Below are 16,723 nucleotides of genomic sequence, written 5' to 3'. Positions count from 1 at the left end.
GTAAGGAGGGGCCGACGGGGGGCAGAGTCCGTCCTTGTGGAACTTGAGCATCTTGGGAGGAGCTCGCCCTGACAATGGCAGCTCTCACCTCTCAAGGCGGCAGCAGCGGCGAGGCCCCCTCTGCAGCAGCGGCGCGCGGCCAGCCCACGGGGCCGCGCCGAATCTCCCAGGGGACGTAACAGGCACGCGCGGGGCGGGGCGGGGCGGGGCGCGCGCGGCTCCCGCGCAGGGATCCCTCCCGGGGCGCAGCACTGACCGCCGGGCCGCCCCGCCCCACACCTGTGTGGACCCTCAGCGAGGGGCATCGCCAGCATAATTGAGCTGGTGCCGGGAACCAGACGCCAGTAGTCCTTCTGGGAGGCGAACTGGGAAAGCTGTGGCCCTGCCGAGGAGGGACTGGTCGCGGGGAGAGGGTGGGACTCTTTGACGCGGCGGAAGAATCTGGTGACGGCCCCGCGCCGCCATCTTTGCTTCAGTGCGGCGGCGGCGGAGTCGGTAACGGCAGCTGTGGTAAAGGAGGAGGAGGAGCCGAGCGGGCGCTGGCACGGGCACTGACACTGACACTGGCACCGAAGCCTGACCATGGACGAGGAATATGATGTGATCGTGCTGGGGACCGGTCTTACTGTAAGTGCAGCCTTCAGGGTTCACCTCACCACTTCACACCCTCTCCACCCCCCGCGGCGATGCACACCCGGCCCGCCCGACCCATCTTCCCCATCATTGCCGTGGTCCACCCGGGTTGCTGCTACCATGTCCATGAAAAGGTTTTGTCTCAGGCCGCCCTCTTCCAAGCCCCATCCCTCACCTCCCCACTCGACTGATGCCCCCAGACCCCGCCCACCTAGCCCCCACCCATCAGCCGCTTGACATCCCCTCCCACCATCCCTTCCATCTTGTGTTAATCTCTGTAGGGATGAGGTCTGAAGCCACGGGGATGGAGGGGCTTACAATTCTGGGTCTGGGGGGGAGGGGGGCACCCAGGGAATGTTCCAGAAGCGACTGCGGTAACCACATTCCTACTACCCGACACAGGTTTTCTATGGAGACCTCAGAGTGAATAGTACCTGCAGCCTTTGTCCTTGGGTTACTGACAGTTACTGTTAGGGTTGTTTATCTTTGCCTTTGCCTCCAAACCCCTTTTTAGCTTGCTCCCCTGAGACTTATCTCCCCCATTCTGGACCCACACAGTTTTCCCGTGAATATGGCCCAGAGGCTCAGTTAGGGGCTCTTGCCCTTTGAAGAGCAACCCAGGATGGGCCCTGAGATTTCAAGGACTGACCTACTCATCGATTCCCTTTCACTTGCCCTTTGAGGTTGGGATGGGTCTTCATCCATGGCTTCTTGTATTTTGTCTGTCTTTTTGTGCTACGCTGAGTAGATGCCTTTCTTGGCAGCTTGGTGCTAGAAGACTGTCCTTGTGCCTGCTGGGTGTTCTGTCTCCCCCAGAGCTTCCATTGCTTCTCTTCTCTTCACCACTTTGCCCAGCACCATTATAAATGGGTTGTGCTCAGAGGAAGCTATCGCTCCCAATTTTAGTAATGAACAAGGTGGGGCCGTGTTGAAAGAACTGTGCATTTGGCTGCTTTGCGGTGAGGAACAAATCATAGCTGCTGGTAGGAACATGGGCAGGAGCGAGTTAACAGCAGCAAATGTCACCCATCCCTCAGGAATGCATCCTGTCAGGCATCATGTCTGTGAATGGAAAGAAGGTGCTGCACATGGACCGGAACCCCTACTATGGGGGAGAGAGCTCCTCCATCACACCCCTGGAGGAGGTAAGACTGAATCAAGGCCCAGATTCAACCTCTCACATAGGGGCATGGGTTAGAGCAGCTCCCTCAGTTCTCAACAGGAATGTAGGAAGGGTAGTTGTTGACATTTTTCTCTTTTCCTTCTGCTTACAGCTATACAAGCGTTTTCAGTTGCTGGAGGGGCCCCCTGAATCGATGGGCCGGGGTCGAGACTGGAACGTTGACCTGATCCCCAAATTCCTCATGGCCAATGGTGAGGAAGATAAAGGAACTATTGGGGAGGGGATAGGATTGGAAGGCTGGGAGGACCAAAAGGAAGGTCAGGCTCCAGAGCAGGGGCAGTCACATCAATGAGAGCGACTGGAGGGAGCCATGTTGATGTTGCCTCTCCCCATTCCCCATCCTCCCACAGGGCAGCTGGTAAAGATGCTACTGTACACAGAAGTGACTCGCTACCTGGACTTCAAGGTGGTTGAGGGCAGCTTTGTCTACAAGGGAGGAAAGATCTACAAGGTGCCATCCACTGAGACTGAGGCCTTGGCTTCTAGTGAGTGTGGGTCCTCTGAGCCAGAGCAAAGCCTCCCTCTGCCCAAGGTCATATTCCCCATGCATACCTTACCACAGGCCACTAGCTTTGCAGTTCCTCTATTGCTCCTGTCTGTCACAGCAGGTCGCCAGCACACAAACCTACATGTAGAGGAAACATTGGGAGGGAGGGAGGAGGAAAAATGTCAGCCTTTAGCTAGGGTCCCACTTGATTTCAAAGCATCTCTGAGTGGTAGAGCTGGGAGAGCCTTGTCCTGCCCAATACTCTCTTTGTGCAGATGAGGAAAGTGAGGCAAAGAACAGTAGAGAGATGAAGCTCAGGTCACATGAAGAGCTCAGGGGGGAGCGAGGGCACCCTCTTTCTTGGACTGCCCCAGTGGGGGTTTGTTTAAGTGCTGCAGAGTCTCATGATTCCGTCTGCAGACCTGATGGGCATGTTTGAAAAACGACGCTTCCGCAAGTTCCTGGTATTTGTGGCGAACTTCGATGAGAATGACCCCAAGACCTTTGAGGGTGTTGACCCCCAGAGTACCAGCATGCGTGATGTCTACCGGAAGTTTGACCTGGGCCAGGATGTCATCGACTTCACTGGCCACGCCTTGGCCCTCTACCGCACTGATGAGTGAGGGGAAGCTGGTGTGGCGGGAGCCCACTTGCCTGTCTCGCACCCTGCCCTCCCATACCTGCCTGCAGTACCTTCTGCCCACCCTGCATCCTTCTGCCCACCCTGCATGTACCTTGCACTCACCCACAGGCTCACATGTTGCCTTTCCATCCTTCCCTGCATTCAATCCACATCTTTCCCAGCCCATGGGGGTGGGGGGAGGCTGAGCTGATGTCTGGGTAGGGGTGAGTAGGGATGCTGCTGTCCAAGCATCTTCCCTGACTCCTATCCTCCAGCTATTTGGATCAGCCCTGTCTTGAGACTATCAACCGCATCAAGTTGTACAGCGAGTCGTTGGCCCGATATGGCAAGAGCCCATATTTATACCCGCTCTATGGCCTGGGTGAGCTTCCTCAGGGCTTTGCCAGGTGAGGACAGACTTTTGTTTCAGTTGACATGATTGCTTAGGACGAAGGCCCCAAATGGAAATAGTCTCATTGAGCATTTCTGAAGCATTTCGTTCTTGGTTATTTGTGATCTTCATTTACTTAGCTCCATCCCTGGGTGATGGGTGGGAGCACAACCCTAGTGTGTTGAAGTGCAGAGTTAGAGGGCTCCGTGAACATGGCTTGCTCAGCTCCTGGCAGCACTAGCACTGGGCCATTTCTTGTGGGCCATTCCTTCATGCTACCCTCACTAACTCTTCGCACAACATTATGGGCAGAAACTCCAAAGAAGCTAGAGATGGCTCCTGAAGTTATAGCAGTGATAAAGCTCCATGAACAGCTGTATTTTCTAACTTCCTCCTGCCTCAAGCATTTTTTTGTCAGTTGTGGGCCTTGAACTTGGCCTAGGCACTGTCCCTGACCTCTTCAGCTCAAGGCTAGTGCTCTATCACTTTGAGCCACAGCAACACTCCAGTTTTCCTTTTTTTTGGCCAGTCCTGGGCCTTGGACTCAGGGCCTGAGCACTGTCCCTGGCTTCTTTTTGCTCAAGGCTAGCACTCTGCCGCTTGAGCCACAGCGCCACTTCTGGCTTTTTCTATATATGTGGTGCTGAGGAATCGAACCCAGGGCCTCATGTAAGCGAGGCAAGCACTCTACTACTAGGCCATATTCCCAGCCCTCACTTCCAGTTTCCTGGTGGTTAATTGGAGCTAAGACTATCAGGACTTGCCTGCCTCAGCTGGATTTGAACTGTATCCTCAGATCTCAGTCTCCTGAGTAGCTGGGACTGAGTGCCCAGCTGGGGCAGTCTTTTTTATACCTCAGTGGTAGGTGGGGAGGGTATAGTGGAATTGGTCCCTGTTTTTCCTGGGAGTGGGACTTTGGTATCATCTCCTTCCTGCAGATTGAGTGCCATCTATGGGGGAACATACATGCTGAACAAACCTGTGGATGACATCATCATGGAGAATGGCAAGGTGGTAGGGGTGAAGTCTGAGGGAGAGGTAAGCCTTCCATGTGAAGTGATGTTCCTGTGCTCGGGGCACGGAGGGTTTGGTCACCTCCTTTGGGACTTTGTTCCCAAGGAGCCTAAAGGCTGCTGTGTCTGCTGATGCTCAGTCCCAAGGACCTCAGAGTGGAGAACTAAGAATTCCAAAAGCAGTAGGCATAGTATCTCTTGGAGGTACTCCTTAAAAGCCACATGCTATGTCTATCATCCAGCAAATGTTCCTGAGCTAGGCACAGTGACATGTGTATCCTTGAGAAGCTGAGGCAACGAGTATTGTGAGTTAGAGGCCAGTCTAGGATACAGAGTGAAATATTGTCTTCAAAACAAAACCCCAAGGCATTCCTGGTCCTAGTGTCATGTGCTGCAGGGAAGGGCCATGTGCTATAGGAGTGGCAGTGGTGACAGCTCAGAGGACCGCTACCTGTTCTGATTGTGGGGCACACCTGCTGCCACCCAGGGCAAGGAGTGATCCGACAAGAACAAGGTCTTGTGCCTTCACAGGTGGCCCGCTGCAAACAGCTGATCTGTGACCCCAGCTACATCCCAGACCGCGTGCGGAAGGCTGGCCAGGTTATCCGCATCATCTGTATCCTCAGCCACCCCATCAAGAACACCAATGATGCCAATTCCTGCCAAATCATCATCCCTCAGAACCAGGTTAACAGGAAGTCAGGTAGGCCAGACCACAACTTCTTACCTGTTTTTTTGCCAGTCCTGGTGCTTGGACTCAGGGCCTGAGCACTGTCCCTGGCTTCTTTTTGCTCAAGGCTAGCACTCTGCCACTTGAGCCACAGCGCCACTTCTGGCTTTTTCTGTGGTACTGGCTTTTGTTTCTGTGGTTTCTAGCTTTTTTATGTGGTACTGAGGAATGGAACCCAGGGCTTCATGCATGCTAGCCAAACACTGTACCCACTAAGCCACATTCTCAGCCCATAACTTCCCTCTTGAGCACTTTCTTCAGGGTGGCTGTGCTCTCCCTATCAGCTTTGGGGTTTCCTTTGCCATCCTGTAAGGAAACAATATTCTAGCTGTGGTTACTATGACAATCCCTAGAAATTGGATGGATTGACCCCTTCCCCTCTATGAGAATGACAGCTTAGATGTTGTGTGGCTCTGGGGAGGAGCCAGGTGGGCCAGAATCATGTCTAGTCCATAGGCGCCTTCTTCACATGTTACACTTTCCTCTGGCCAGACATCTACGTGTGCATGATCTCCTATGCACACAACGTGGCTGCCCAGGGCAAGTATATTGCCATTGCCAGCACCACGGTGGAGACTGCCGAGCCAGAAAAGGAGGTTGAGCCAGCATTGGAGCTGTTGGAGCCTATTGATCAGAAGTGAGAACTGGGCCGAACCCAGGGCAGGGGGGAGTGGGTGAGAGAGGGGAGCCCCAGAGGTATATGTGGAGACCATGAAAGGCAAGGGCCTGTGGTGAGTCTTCTCCGTTCCCCTCTCCTTTACCCCCTCAGGTTTGTGGCTATCAGTGACTTGTATGAGCCCATTGATGATGGTTCGGAGAGCCAGGTAAGAGGCCTGTCCCAGCCTTGGCTCTGGCTGCCTACCCAGGCATCCTGCCCCCCAACTCACCCTGCGCTGTGGCTGTCTGCAGGTGTTCTGCTCGTGCTCCTATGATGCCACTACACACTTTGAGACAACCTGCAACGACATCAAAGACATCTACAAACGCATGGCTGGCTCGGCCTTTGACTTTGAGAATATGAAGCGCAAACAGAATGATGTCTTCGGAGAAGCTGACCAGTGATTGCTGATCACCTTCCCCCAGCCCCCGTTGCCCTCTCCCCAACCTGTGTCTGTTCTCCTCAAGGGCTGGGGAGATGGTATGGCTGGGTACCCCTATTTCCAGCATCCTCTGCTTCCCCCACCACATTCCCATCACCCACCTCATTGATTCACTGACCAAATCTTTAACCTTAGAGATGGCTTGGGAGATGGGAGTTGGATAGCATCCTCTTTCTTGGCCCTTGTTTATCCTAGGAAAAGAGGATTCCTCTCCTGATGTATGTCTCCTTCCCCTCCCCCCATTCTTCTGCTCTGTTAGGGAAGGACGTGGAGGAAAAGCTGACTCTGCCTGCACTGCTCTTACCCCCACTGTAGTGGCCTTTGGAGATGCTCCCTGCCTCCCCCCACCAACTGTTGTGTGTTGGGAGAGAGGGGGCCCTCCCAGCACAAAATTGCATTCCTTCCCTTAATTTATTCTAATTTATTAACTAGCCTGCCCTCTCTGAGCCTGAAGCCTTCTGGTGTAGCCTGGGGGCTGTTGGAATGAGCTACCCCTACCCCCTTCCAGCCCTGGAAGCCTGGGAAAGGGGAGGTTTAGGTGTGTCCCCCTGGAGGTTGATATTTTTGTTTTTATTCCTTGTCTTTGTGTTTGTGTTCTCTGGTACTTGCTGAAAAAATGTGAGCAAAGCAGAAGGAGGTGGGAAAATGGACCCAAACCCATGTGCCCTGCCCCAAGCCTTTCCTTTATAGTGGTGGGAAACCCTTATCTTGCAAAGTGACTGTGTCTCCTTCCCCAAACTCTAGTGTATTTCACAGGAAATAAAAACTCTCAATAAAACTGTTTGAAACCTGAACCTGGACCTTTAGATTCTTTTTGTAAAAGTTAGATGCAATGCAGGGCTTGGTTCCTGTGTTGGGGGTCTGGCTTAGCCTCAGGTCAATGCAAGTGAAGAGGACCAACATTTGGTGGTGTCTGTGTGTGTATGAATGCCCATTAGAAGTAGCCTCTGGGTGAATAGGAGGCATCTATGTGTGGGAGCGTGGATGGCGGTGGAGGTGTTGGTTAGGCAGGAGGATCATGAGTTGGGGATCATCCTGAGCAACATTGGGAGACCCTATCTGAATAAAAAAGGTCAGGGCTGGGAATATGGCCTAGTGGCCAGAGTGCTTGCCTTGTATACATGAAGCCCTGGGTTCAATTCCCCAGCACCACATATACAGAAAACGGCCAGAAGGGGCGCTGTGGCTCAAGTGGCAGAGTGCTAGCCTTGAGCAAAAAGAAGCCAGGGACAGTGCTCAGGCCCTGAGTCCAAGGCCCAGGACTGGCAAGAAAATTAATTAATTAAAAAATAAAAAGGTCAGTGGCCAACCTACAAGCTGCAAAGAAGGGGATGCTGGTGGGTCAGCTTAGGATAAGGGTTAATTAACTTCAGGAAGGGGAAGTGTAGGAAGTGTAGGTTTCCAAGTCTGGGTCAAGAGGAGGCAGGGCAGAGTGCTAGTAGCTCGTGATTGTAATTTTTTTTGTGTGCTAGTCCTGGGGCTTGGACTCAGGGCCTGAGCACTGTCCCTGGCTTCTTTTTGCTCAAGGCTAGCACTCTGCCACTTGAGCCACAGCGCCACTTCTGGCCATTTTCTGTATATGTGGTGCTGGGGAATCGAACCCAGGGCTTCATGTATACAAGGCAAGCACTCTTTTTTATATATATATATATATTTTATTATTAATTGAACATAAATTTTTTTACAAGGTGTTGTGCAAAGAGGGTGCAGTTACATAGTAGGGCAGTGTGTACATTTCTTGTGATATCTTACAACCTGTTTGTCCATCCCTTGTCTAGGTCAGGTAGACCCATATGCAATATACAATGTATCAAGCACATATACAGTGTTCACAGACTTGGTCTCTACTGTCTCCCCCTCCCCCCACCTTAACAGTCATATATCAGGGAGATCATGCCCGTTTGTTTTCTGTGTTCTAGGCTTGTCTCGCTCAACATTATTTGTTCGAGTTCTGACCATTTCCCTGCGAATAACAATATTTCACCATTCCTAATCGCTATGTAGTATTCCATTGTGTATAGGTACCATATTTTTTGGATCCATTCGTCTGTGGAGGGGCATCTGGGTTGTTTCCATATTTTGGCTATTGTGAATTGGAGGCAAGTACTCTTGACACTAGGCCATATTCCCAGCACATCATGCTTGTCATCTTATTGATTCATTTGGCTGAGCTCTTAAGATTGAAGTTTGAAACCAGCCCAGGTAGGAAAGTATGTGATTTTTGTCCCCAATTAATCAGCAAGAAGCCAGAAGCGGCGCTGTGGCTCAAGTGGCAGAGTGCTAGCCTTGAGCAAAAAGAAGCCAGGGACAGTGCTCAGGCCCTGAGTCCAAGCCCAGGACCAGCGAATAAAAAAAAAAAGTCAGGCAAGAGGAGCCGGCCAACTTCTCCTACTCTATACGAATCACGTGCCCCAGTCACGTGCCATGTTGAGGGCGTGAGGCGGGGCCGCGCATTCCCCGGTAGCAGACGTCACGCATCAGCTGACTTAAGGGCTGCCACCGCCAAGACTGACACAGGCCGCTGTTACAGTCGCCGTAGCTACCGCCATGGCTCAGTACAAGGGCGCCGCGAGTGAGGCGGGTCGCGCCATGCATCTGATGAAGAAGCGGGAGAAGCAGCGGGAGCAGATGGAGCAGATGAAGCAGCGGATTGCAGAGGTGCGGTCTGGGGCCCAGGAGCATTAGATCAGGCTTGCGTGCTGCGCGGGCCGCCTGGTGGTGCCACGCGAGCCCCCTGGTGGTGCCGCGAGAGTTAGAGCACAGGCGACTGGCTGGGAGCGCTTGGTGGGCGGGGCCTGCGCCGGGGGCGGGATGCTTGCCTGTAGATCTCTGGTAGGTGACAGAGGCGAGCCCACCACGATCCCGTGTGTAACGTGGGTGCAGAGTTGAGCTGTCTGAGTGTGAGGCAATGTAAGAAGCCTCCAGGAGGACACTCTGTTTGGTGGCACTTAGCTAACTAGTTCCCCTCCAGCCATCAGATCCACACCTCCCACTTCATACCACAGGAAGACAGGGGTTGCCCTCTGCCCTTCACCCAAGGTAGGCTCCAGGCTGCCCCAGTGCGGAGGACAGGAGCTGCTGCTATTGGCCTCAGGGACCAAAGACCAAGGAGCCCGCAGCGTGAGCGGGAACTATCTGGACATGGGGCTTCAGGACACAGCAGGCTCCCACGTCACATAAGTGGGAAGCCAGGTCCCACAAACGAGCTTCCAGCTTCCATTGCTGCTGTTTCTTTTGCCAGTCCTGGGCCTTGGACTCAGGGCCTGAGCACTGTCCCTGGCTTCTTTTTGCTCAAGGCTAGCACTCTGCCACTTGAGCCACAGCGCCACTTCTGGCCTTTTCTATCTTCATGTACACAAGGCAAGCACTCTACCACTAGGCCATATTCACAGCCCCTCTTTTTTTTTTTTTTTAATCAGTCCCAGGGCTTGAAATCTAGGCCTGAGCACCATCCCTGGACTCCTTTTGCTCAATGCTAGCACTCTACCACTTTGACCCACAGCACCACTTCTACTTTTCTGGTCGTTAATTGGACATAATCGTCTTAGGGCTTTCCTGCCCAGGCTGATTTTGAACCATGATCCTCAGATCTCAGCCTCCTAAGTACCTAGGATTACAGGCGTGAGCCACCAGCACCCAGCTCGGGTTCATTTTGTGCTTGACACCAAGTTTTCCATGTCTGGTCCCACTGAAAGTGGAGACTTTCTAGCAAGTTGAAGGAATATGTCTCTGCTGGTCACTTCATTTCTAGACCTTGGTAAAAGAAAGACCTACACAGGTATATGGCTGGGCTGAGGAAAAGGAGACCTTCTGGCAAGCTGTTGGCAAAATCTGGAGCCAAGAGAAGGAAAACACACAGGGAGGACTACACCCTTCAGTCACTCTTTTGTCCCTTATCCTCGTCTGACTACCCCTTGGCCTGGATCCCACAAGGTTCAACTTTAAAGGCTGTGCATGAAAAAGGCTAGAGTTGAGAGGCACTAGTGACTCACACCTGTAATCCTTGCTACTCAGCAGGCTGAGATCTGAGGATCAAAGTTAGAAACCAGCCTGTGGAGGAAAGTCTGTGACACTCTTATCTCTAATAAACCACCCAAAAGCTGGAAGTGGAGCTGTGGCTCAAGTAGTAGAGCATTAACCTTGAGCAAAAAATCTCAGAGACAGTGCCCAGGCCCTGAGTTCAAGCCCCAGGACTGGTACCTAAAAAGAAAAGGCCAGACTTAAGCAGGACCAATGGCTGCAGTCCACCGAAGGAGCTGTGGCCCCAGCAAGAGCATGAAGGGACTAGCACAGTTCAGGATCCCATGGGAAATGACCCCATTTGGCTCTGTTGGCACGGGAAGTGCCCCCTCCCCCAGAGTCCAACCTCATGGACCCTTCTACCTACAAATGAGAGAGGGGCAAGGGGCATATCTTTTCCAAGATTATACCCTAGCATGTCTGCAGTCAGATCCAGGACCATAATGTAGGTTCCCAACAGGCTGTCACTTCCACGGTGGGGTGGCCCTCACTGGCATGCTCCCTCCCCTACAGGAGAACATAATGAAATCCAACATTGACAAGAAGTTTTCTGCACACTATGATGCTGTGGAGGCGGAGCTCAAGTCTAGCACCGTGGGTGAGCAGGGCACACATGCCAGCCTCTCTCAAGCCCAGAGGATGCTCGTTTGCTGGCTCTAGTTGTCCAGTCCTTTCTCTCAAGTCTTCTTGCTTCACAGGTCTCGTGACCCTAAATGACATGAAGGCCAAGCAGGAGGCACTGGTGAAGGAGCGGGAGAAGCAGCTAGCGAAGAAGGAGCAGTCGAAGGAGCTACAGCTGTGAGTCCTCTCTTGCTTCTCAGCGGTAGCCCTCCCCTCACGATTCAGCAGCAGCTTGGGAACTCGCAGGGGAGGGCAGGCTAGTCTTCTCCCTGGGAGGGGATCAGCATTTCTGCTCTGGGAACAGGTGTGGCCTTTGTTTGGGTCTATACTACTTTTCTTACTTTCCTGGTATAATCCTTCTTTCTATCCCTCTGTAAAGGTGGTGAGTCCTTTATGTGTCCTTTCCTTCTGCTAAGTATAGGAACAGTCCTCATTCCTCTTTATTTCCTTACTCCTGTGGCCCTCTGTGCCTGTTGTGTGGTTGTCAGCACCCTCCCTATTAGCTTGAGGTTTCATGGCTACCTTTGCTTTGGCAGGAAGCTAGAGAAGCTGCGAGAGAAGGAACGCAAGAAGGAAGCCAAGCGGAAGATCTCTAGCTTGTCTTTCACGCTGGAGGAAGAAGATGAGGGAGGTGAAGAGGAAGAAGAGGTGGCCTTATACGAGGAGGAGCTGGAAAGGGAAGGTGAGGGCCTTGCTCACCAGATCCTCATCATGACTTTTGACTATAAAAGGAACAAATACCCTCATTGTGGAGCAAGAGAGGAACACAGGGGACCAAGATTGTACCCTTCTTGGAAGGATTCCAGTGGGACTCCCCCTCAAGTGTGGAGGGTGTCTTACAAATGTAGAGCATGGCCTACAGCTCCTGGATAGGAGCCATCTGTCAGAGAAGTTGTCAGAGTGAGGCTGGTGACAAGAAATATCTACGTACTGCCACTGGAGGTGTCATGTAGGCTAGATTGGGGTAGTCTGGGCCAGGATTGGCTGCTTGAACTTTCTGAAATAATAGATATGCTTCCCTCTTGCCATAGGGGCCAGTCAACACTAAATTTTACTTGTATTTAGTTCACCATAAATGTATTTGTTTTCCATTTTTATTTTGTGTGTGCTGGTACAGGAGCTTGAACTCAAGGCCTTGTGCTCTTGCTTGGCTTTTTTTTTTCTGCTCAAGGCTGGCACTCTGGCACTCTACCACTTGAGCCACAGCTCCACTTCTGGCTTTTTTGGTGGTTAATTGGAGATAAGAGTCTCATGGACTTTCCTGCCCTGGCTGGTTTCGATCCGTGGTCCTCAGATCTCAGCCTCCTGAGTAGCTACGATTACAGGTGCCTGGTTAGTTCACTGTAAATTTCTACATTGTATTTTACCCAGCTGTATAAAAATACCATTACAGCTTGTTGAGCTAGCTAGCTTCAGGTCTAGTGCTAGGGGCTGTGTGTGGCAGGAATTCATTTTGGTTTTTATTGTCTTACATGAGTTATGCAGAGGAGGATGTCACTATGAGGCTGCTGTTTTGGACTGCACAGGCCTGGAAGAAAGGCTGTCAGCTTCACTGTGTGCCACTGGGTTAAGACAGGCCCTTGCTGTGATGGGCAGGGAGTGTGCTGCCATGCTAGCTAGGCTCATTGGGAGTTTGCCTTCTCTCTGGAGATTTTGTTTTCATAACCCCATGGTGGGACCCTTTTTGAAAGTTTGTCTTGTAGGTCAGCATTTCTCAAAGCATGCTCTAGGTATCCCGGGGGCCAAGAGACCCTTCGAACAAGATCCATGAGATCAAAACCACTTTGAGAATAATGCGGAGACATTCTTTGCTCCTTTTGCTCCAGAGATCACCACAAAGAAGAGGAAGTTGGGGAAAAACCCAGATGTGGACACAAGCTTCTTGCCTGACCGAGACCGGGAGGTAAAGGCTGCCTAGCTCAGGCTCTAACATTGAGCTGACCTAGACCCTGGCCATGAATGAGGCTCTGGCTCAGGGAGTGGGGAAAGCCCTGAGCCTGTCTGCTTCACCCGTTTCTCCTGCTTTCTCTCTTTGTAGGAGGAAGAGAATCGGCTCCGGGAAGAGCTGCGGCAAGAATGGGAAGCCAAGCAGGAGAAGATCAAGAGTGAGTGCTGGGGCTGGGGATATAGCCTAGTGGCAAGAGTGCCTGCCTCGGATACACGAGGCCCTAGGTTCGATTCCCCAGCACCACATATACAGAAAACGGCCATAAGCGGCGCTGTGGCTCAAGTGGCAGAGTGCTAGCCTTGAGCGGGAAGAAGCCAGGGACAGTGCTCAGGCCCTGAGTCCAAGGCCCAGGACTGGCCAAAAAAAAAAAAAAAAGAGTGAGTGCTGACAGAGTTAGACAACAATGGCCCAGTCCCTGGCTCCTGGGGCAGTAAGAGAACAAGGCTGAGGCCCAAGTGGCCCTCCTGCTACCAATCCCCTTGGCTATGTGCAGGAGCCCGTGGAAGTTGGACCAGTGAGGCTGGCGTGGGGAGAGAGGGAGGTAGCACCTGGATCTGGAGCCCAAGAGGCAACTCTGTTTTATAGGTGAGGAAATTGAAATCACCTTCAGTTACTGGGATGGCTCCGGGCACCGGCGGACAGTCAAGGTAAGCAGTAGGAGACCTTCCTTGAGTTTGATGGAACTGACAATTCTGACTTTGGAAGCCATTGGGGGTCCTGTGGGCAGCAGGGAGGATGAGAGTCTCCAGGCTCCTGCCTACTTGAGAATGCTTTAGGTTTTTTTGTCTTCTTTTCTTCCACCCGTACCCCCAGATGAAAAAGGGGAACACGATGCAGCAGTTCCTGCAAAAGGCACTTGAGATCCTGCGGAAAGACTTCAGTGAGCTCAGGTAAGGGTGGAGTGTGCCTCTGGGTGCCAATGTGCACGACCCACGGCTCCAGCCGGGCTACCACACAGCCAAGAGGACTGCTTCCCAACTGGGAAGGTGGCATGCTGGGCACTGTGCTCCCCCGAGAGGAGTCCGTCACTTGCCTTTTTCTTCCTTCCTGCTCTCGAGCTTAGGTGGGAGCGTCCTGCCTTGGAGCTGTGGCCCAAAGGTGGAGGACAATGGAGGCCCGTCCCAGGCTCCCTGAGCCACAGAGCTTCCCTCAGAGTATTCTGGCTGCCTCCTCCCAGCCCCTTGCTCCATGACTGACTGGGGATGCTCTCTGGCTGGCCATACCCTCCTGTGTTTCTCCCTCAGGTCAGCAGGGGTGGAGCAGCTCATGTACATCAAGGAGGACTTAATCATCCCCCATGTGAGTCCCATCGGCCCTGGCTCCTGCAGTGGGTGCCACACCCCTGGGCTTCTGAAGCAGAGGGCCCACCCTTTTCTGTGCTCTCCGGGGGCTGCTGGCCACAGAGGGCAGTATGAGGGTAGGGTAGTGACAAGGGCTGAGGGGAGCCATCAGGCTGACTTCCTGCCCTCATGTTGTAGCATCACAGCTTCTATGACTTCATCGTCACTAAGGCGCGAGGAAAGAGCGGTGAGTGCTTCTAGTCCAAACCCCCATACAACGGACGGACCTCAGCATGTTGGGGCAAAAGTATAACCTGGCTCTCCCCTGCAGGACCACTCTTTAACTTTGATGTTCATGATGATGTGCGACTGCTCAGTGATGCCACTGTGGAGAAGGACGAGGTATGGTGGTGCCAGGGCACTGGGCAGAGAAGGGCACCTTGATCCTGGTAGAGCAGGTGTCCCTGGCCTGGGGAGGAGAGAGCTCAGGAAGGAACCTGAGACTTCTGAGGTTGGACTCAAGCAGCAGGGCCTAATCGTCTCCATCCCTTAGTCACACGCAGGCAAAGTGGTGTTGAGGAGCTGGTATGAGAAGAACAAGCACATCTTTCCTGCCAGTCGTTGGGAACCCTATGACCCTGAGAAGAAGTGGGACAAGTACACGGTGAGATGGCAGGGAACCAAGCCTTAGGAGGCCCCTCCAAGGTGTCCCTGCTGCTGCACTAGGTAGCTCAAGGTAGAGGGCAGGAGAGACTCTGCTTTGCAGGGGGTGTGCTACAATGTCCTGCTAGACAGCCAGATCCGCAATCCCAGCACTCACGAGGCTAAAGCAAGAGGATTGCAAGTTTGAAGACAGCCTGAGCTACATAGAGACACTCTGTCTTAGAGGAAAGAAAAAAGAAAAAGAGTCAGCCAGGCTCACACCGATAATCCTTGTTACTCAGGAGGCTGAGATCAGAGGCTCATGGCTCAAAGCCAGCTGGGTATGAAAGTACATGAGTGAGACTCTTAATCTCCAATTAATTAGCAAAAATCCAAATAAAAATAAAGAGGTTTGTAGGTATGGCTCAGTTGGTACAGCTGTAGCAATTGAACAGAAGCGTCAGGCACCGAATTTTAGTCTTGGTCTCAGACCTAAAAAGGAACTTAAATAGATAAAACCCAAAGTGACATGCCAGGTGGCCCCTGCTTATGTTTTGGCTTATCTTCCTTGTTCCCTGTACCTCCCTCTTGTCCTCAAACCAGATCCGGTGAGCATCCAAGAGGAGGCATGGTCTCAGCTCTACCCTGTACAATCCCATGTCTCCAGGACTACAGGTGCCTAGCTCCCTCGGGATTGTGCCACAGCTTTGATGATGAAAGTTGTCCTTTTCTTGGTACCTGGTGTTGCTATTACTGCCTTTTCTCTTACAATAAAGACATCTGTATGTCAGAGCTGGAGTATCTGCATTGTGAGAAAGTGCATCTTATTTATAAACTTTTTAATTGAGATAACATTCAAATAAAATTCTTTATTTTATTAGGCCTGGTGGTGCCCACCTGCAGTCCCAGCCAGTACTTAGGAGGTGAAGGCAGGAGGGTCACAAGTCTGAGGAGACAGGTTCTAGGTGCCGATAACTCACACCTGCAGTCTAGCCATGAACAGAACTAAGCCAAGTGAGACCATAAGGCCTTGAGTCCATGCCTCCATTCTGGAACACAAACAATTAGTTTTATTTCTACAGCAGTGAACAATCCAAAGGAAAATTTCAGATTTACCTTAAAATTCGTGTGGAAATGCCAGACCCCAAAGACTCCTGAAAAAGATAAAATTTGGAAGACTCCTCATTCCTACTTTCAAAACTTACCATAAATGTAGGGGGGGTGGAGTTATAATATGACCCAGCAATTTCATTCCTAGGTATATACCAAAAACAAAAATTTTCACACAAAACCTTTTACACAAATGGGAGTTAGGTGTGCTGACACACACTTATAATTTTAGTGCTCCAGAAACTGAGGCAGGGGATCAGTAGTTTGAGGCCAGCCTAGGCTATGTAATGAGATGTTGACAAAAAGGGGAAAAAAGCCAGGTGCAGGTGGCTCAAATCTATCATCTTAGCTACCCAGGAGGCTGAGATCTGAGGATTTCAGTCTCCAGTCAACCTGGGTGACAAATTTGTGAGACTGTAAATGACCAGCAAAAGGCCAGAAATGGAAGTGTGGCTCTGACGGGAATCAGCCTTGATAGAAAATATCCTTGCTTGTGAGTGGAGGCCCTGAGTTCAAGTGTCAGTATTAGCATATACACACCCCCCCCAAAACCCAAGAAATTTGCCCACAAATGTTCCTGGCAACATTGAACCAAAAGGTGAAAACAAGCCAAATCTTCACCAATTGAACAGAAAAATAAAATGTGGTAAATTATTAAATCCATGTAACAGAGTATTATTAGGACTAAAAATGAAGTGTCATTTCATGGCACAAGATCCGTGAGTAAGCTTGAAGACCTTAAGAGAAAGAACAGACATATAAAACATAGGTATATATGTTGAACAGTTCCATTTCTTTGAGATGTTCAGGATAGGTCACTGCATAGAAAGAAGAGTGTTCATCTGGGCTGAGGCAGCAGGACGGAGAATGGACAGTGATTGGTACTGTATTTCTTTGGGGGAAGATAAAAAAATGTTCTGGGATTAAGTAGCAGGGATGGTTG

At 51.6% G+C, this 16,723-nt stretch overlaps 2 protein-coding genes across 2 annotated transcripts; both read left to right on the top strand.

Annotated features, from left to right (window-relative positions):
• Positions 1-476: 476 nt before the first annotated feature.
• On the top strand, positions 477-6,953 carry Gdi1 (GDP dissociation inhibitor 1). The gene is made up of 11 exons (XM_048335745.1): positions 477-627; positions 1,671-1,778; positions 1,908-2,007; positions 2,167-2,301; positions 2,724-2,922; positions 3,201-3,332; positions 4,255-4,354; positions 4,861-5,032; positions 5,552-5,696; positions 5,829-5,883; positions 5,969-6,953. Exons 1-11 carry the CDS (start codon positions 583-585, stop codon positions 6,119-6,121), a joined length of 1,344 nt encoding a protein of 447 aa, XP_048191702.1. The 5' UTR covers positions 477-582; the 3' UTR covers positions 6,122-6,953.
• Positions 6,954-8,633: 1,680 nt separating this feature from the next.
• Positions 8,634-15,475, top strand: Fam50a (family with sequence similarity 50 member A). The gene is made up of 13 exons (XM_048335746.1): positions 8,634-8,817; positions 10,693-10,777; positions 10,878-10,977; positions 11,337-11,482; positions 12,627-12,703; positions 12,839-12,905; positions 13,334-13,395; positions 13,562-13,638; positions 13,993-14,047; positions 14,227-14,275; positions 14,360-14,430; positions 14,582-14,692; positions 15,274-15,475. The coding sequence occupies exons 1-13, from the start codon at positions 8,707-8,709 to the stop codon at positions 15,280-15,282; spliced, it is 1,020 nt and encodes a 339-aa protein (XP_048191703.1). The 5' UTR covers positions 8,634-8,706; the 3' UTR covers positions 15,283-15,475.
• The last annotated feature ends 1,248 nt before the right edge of the window (positions 15,476-16,723 follow it).

Source organism: Perognathus longimembris, chromosome 28 (genome assembly GCF_023159225.1).
Source record: "Perognathus longimembris pacificus isolate PPM17 chromosome 28, ASM2315922v1, whole genome shotgun sequence".
Lineage (NCBI taxonomy): Eukaryota > Metazoa > Chordata > Mammalia > Rodentia > Heteromyidae > Perognathus > Perognathus longimembris.
Note: the sequence above shows the minus strand (reverse complement) of the source record. Positions and strands in the feature narration are given on the sequence as shown.

Excerpts from the sequence above, each read along its gene's own strand:
- Gdi1 (XM_048335745.1), top strand. The coding sequence starts at position 583 with ATGGACGAGGAATATGATGTGATCGTGCTGGGGACCGGTCTTACT. Across the intron at positions 2,008-2,166 it reads CAAATTCCTCATGGCCAATG|GGCAGCTGGTAAAGATGCTA; the intron begins GTGAGGAAGATA and ends ATCCTCCCACAG. Across the intron at positions 5,697-5,828 it reads TTGGAGCCTATTGATCAGAA|GTTTGTGGCTATCAGTGACT; the intron begins GTGAGAACTGGG and ends TTACCCCCTCAG.
- Fam50a (XM_048335746.1), top strand. The coding sequence starts at position 8,707 with ATGGCTCAGTACAAGGGCGCCGCGAGTGAGGCGGGTCGCGCCATGCAT. Across the intron at positions 12,906-13,333 it reads CAAGCAGGAGAAGATCAAGA|GTGAGGAAATTGAAATCACC; the intron begins GTGAGTGCTGGG and ends TCTGTTTTATAG. Across the intron at positions 14,431-14,581 it reads CCACTGTGGAGAAGGACGAG|TCACACGCAGGCAAAGTGGT; the intron begins GTATGGTGGTGC and ends TCCATCCCTTAG.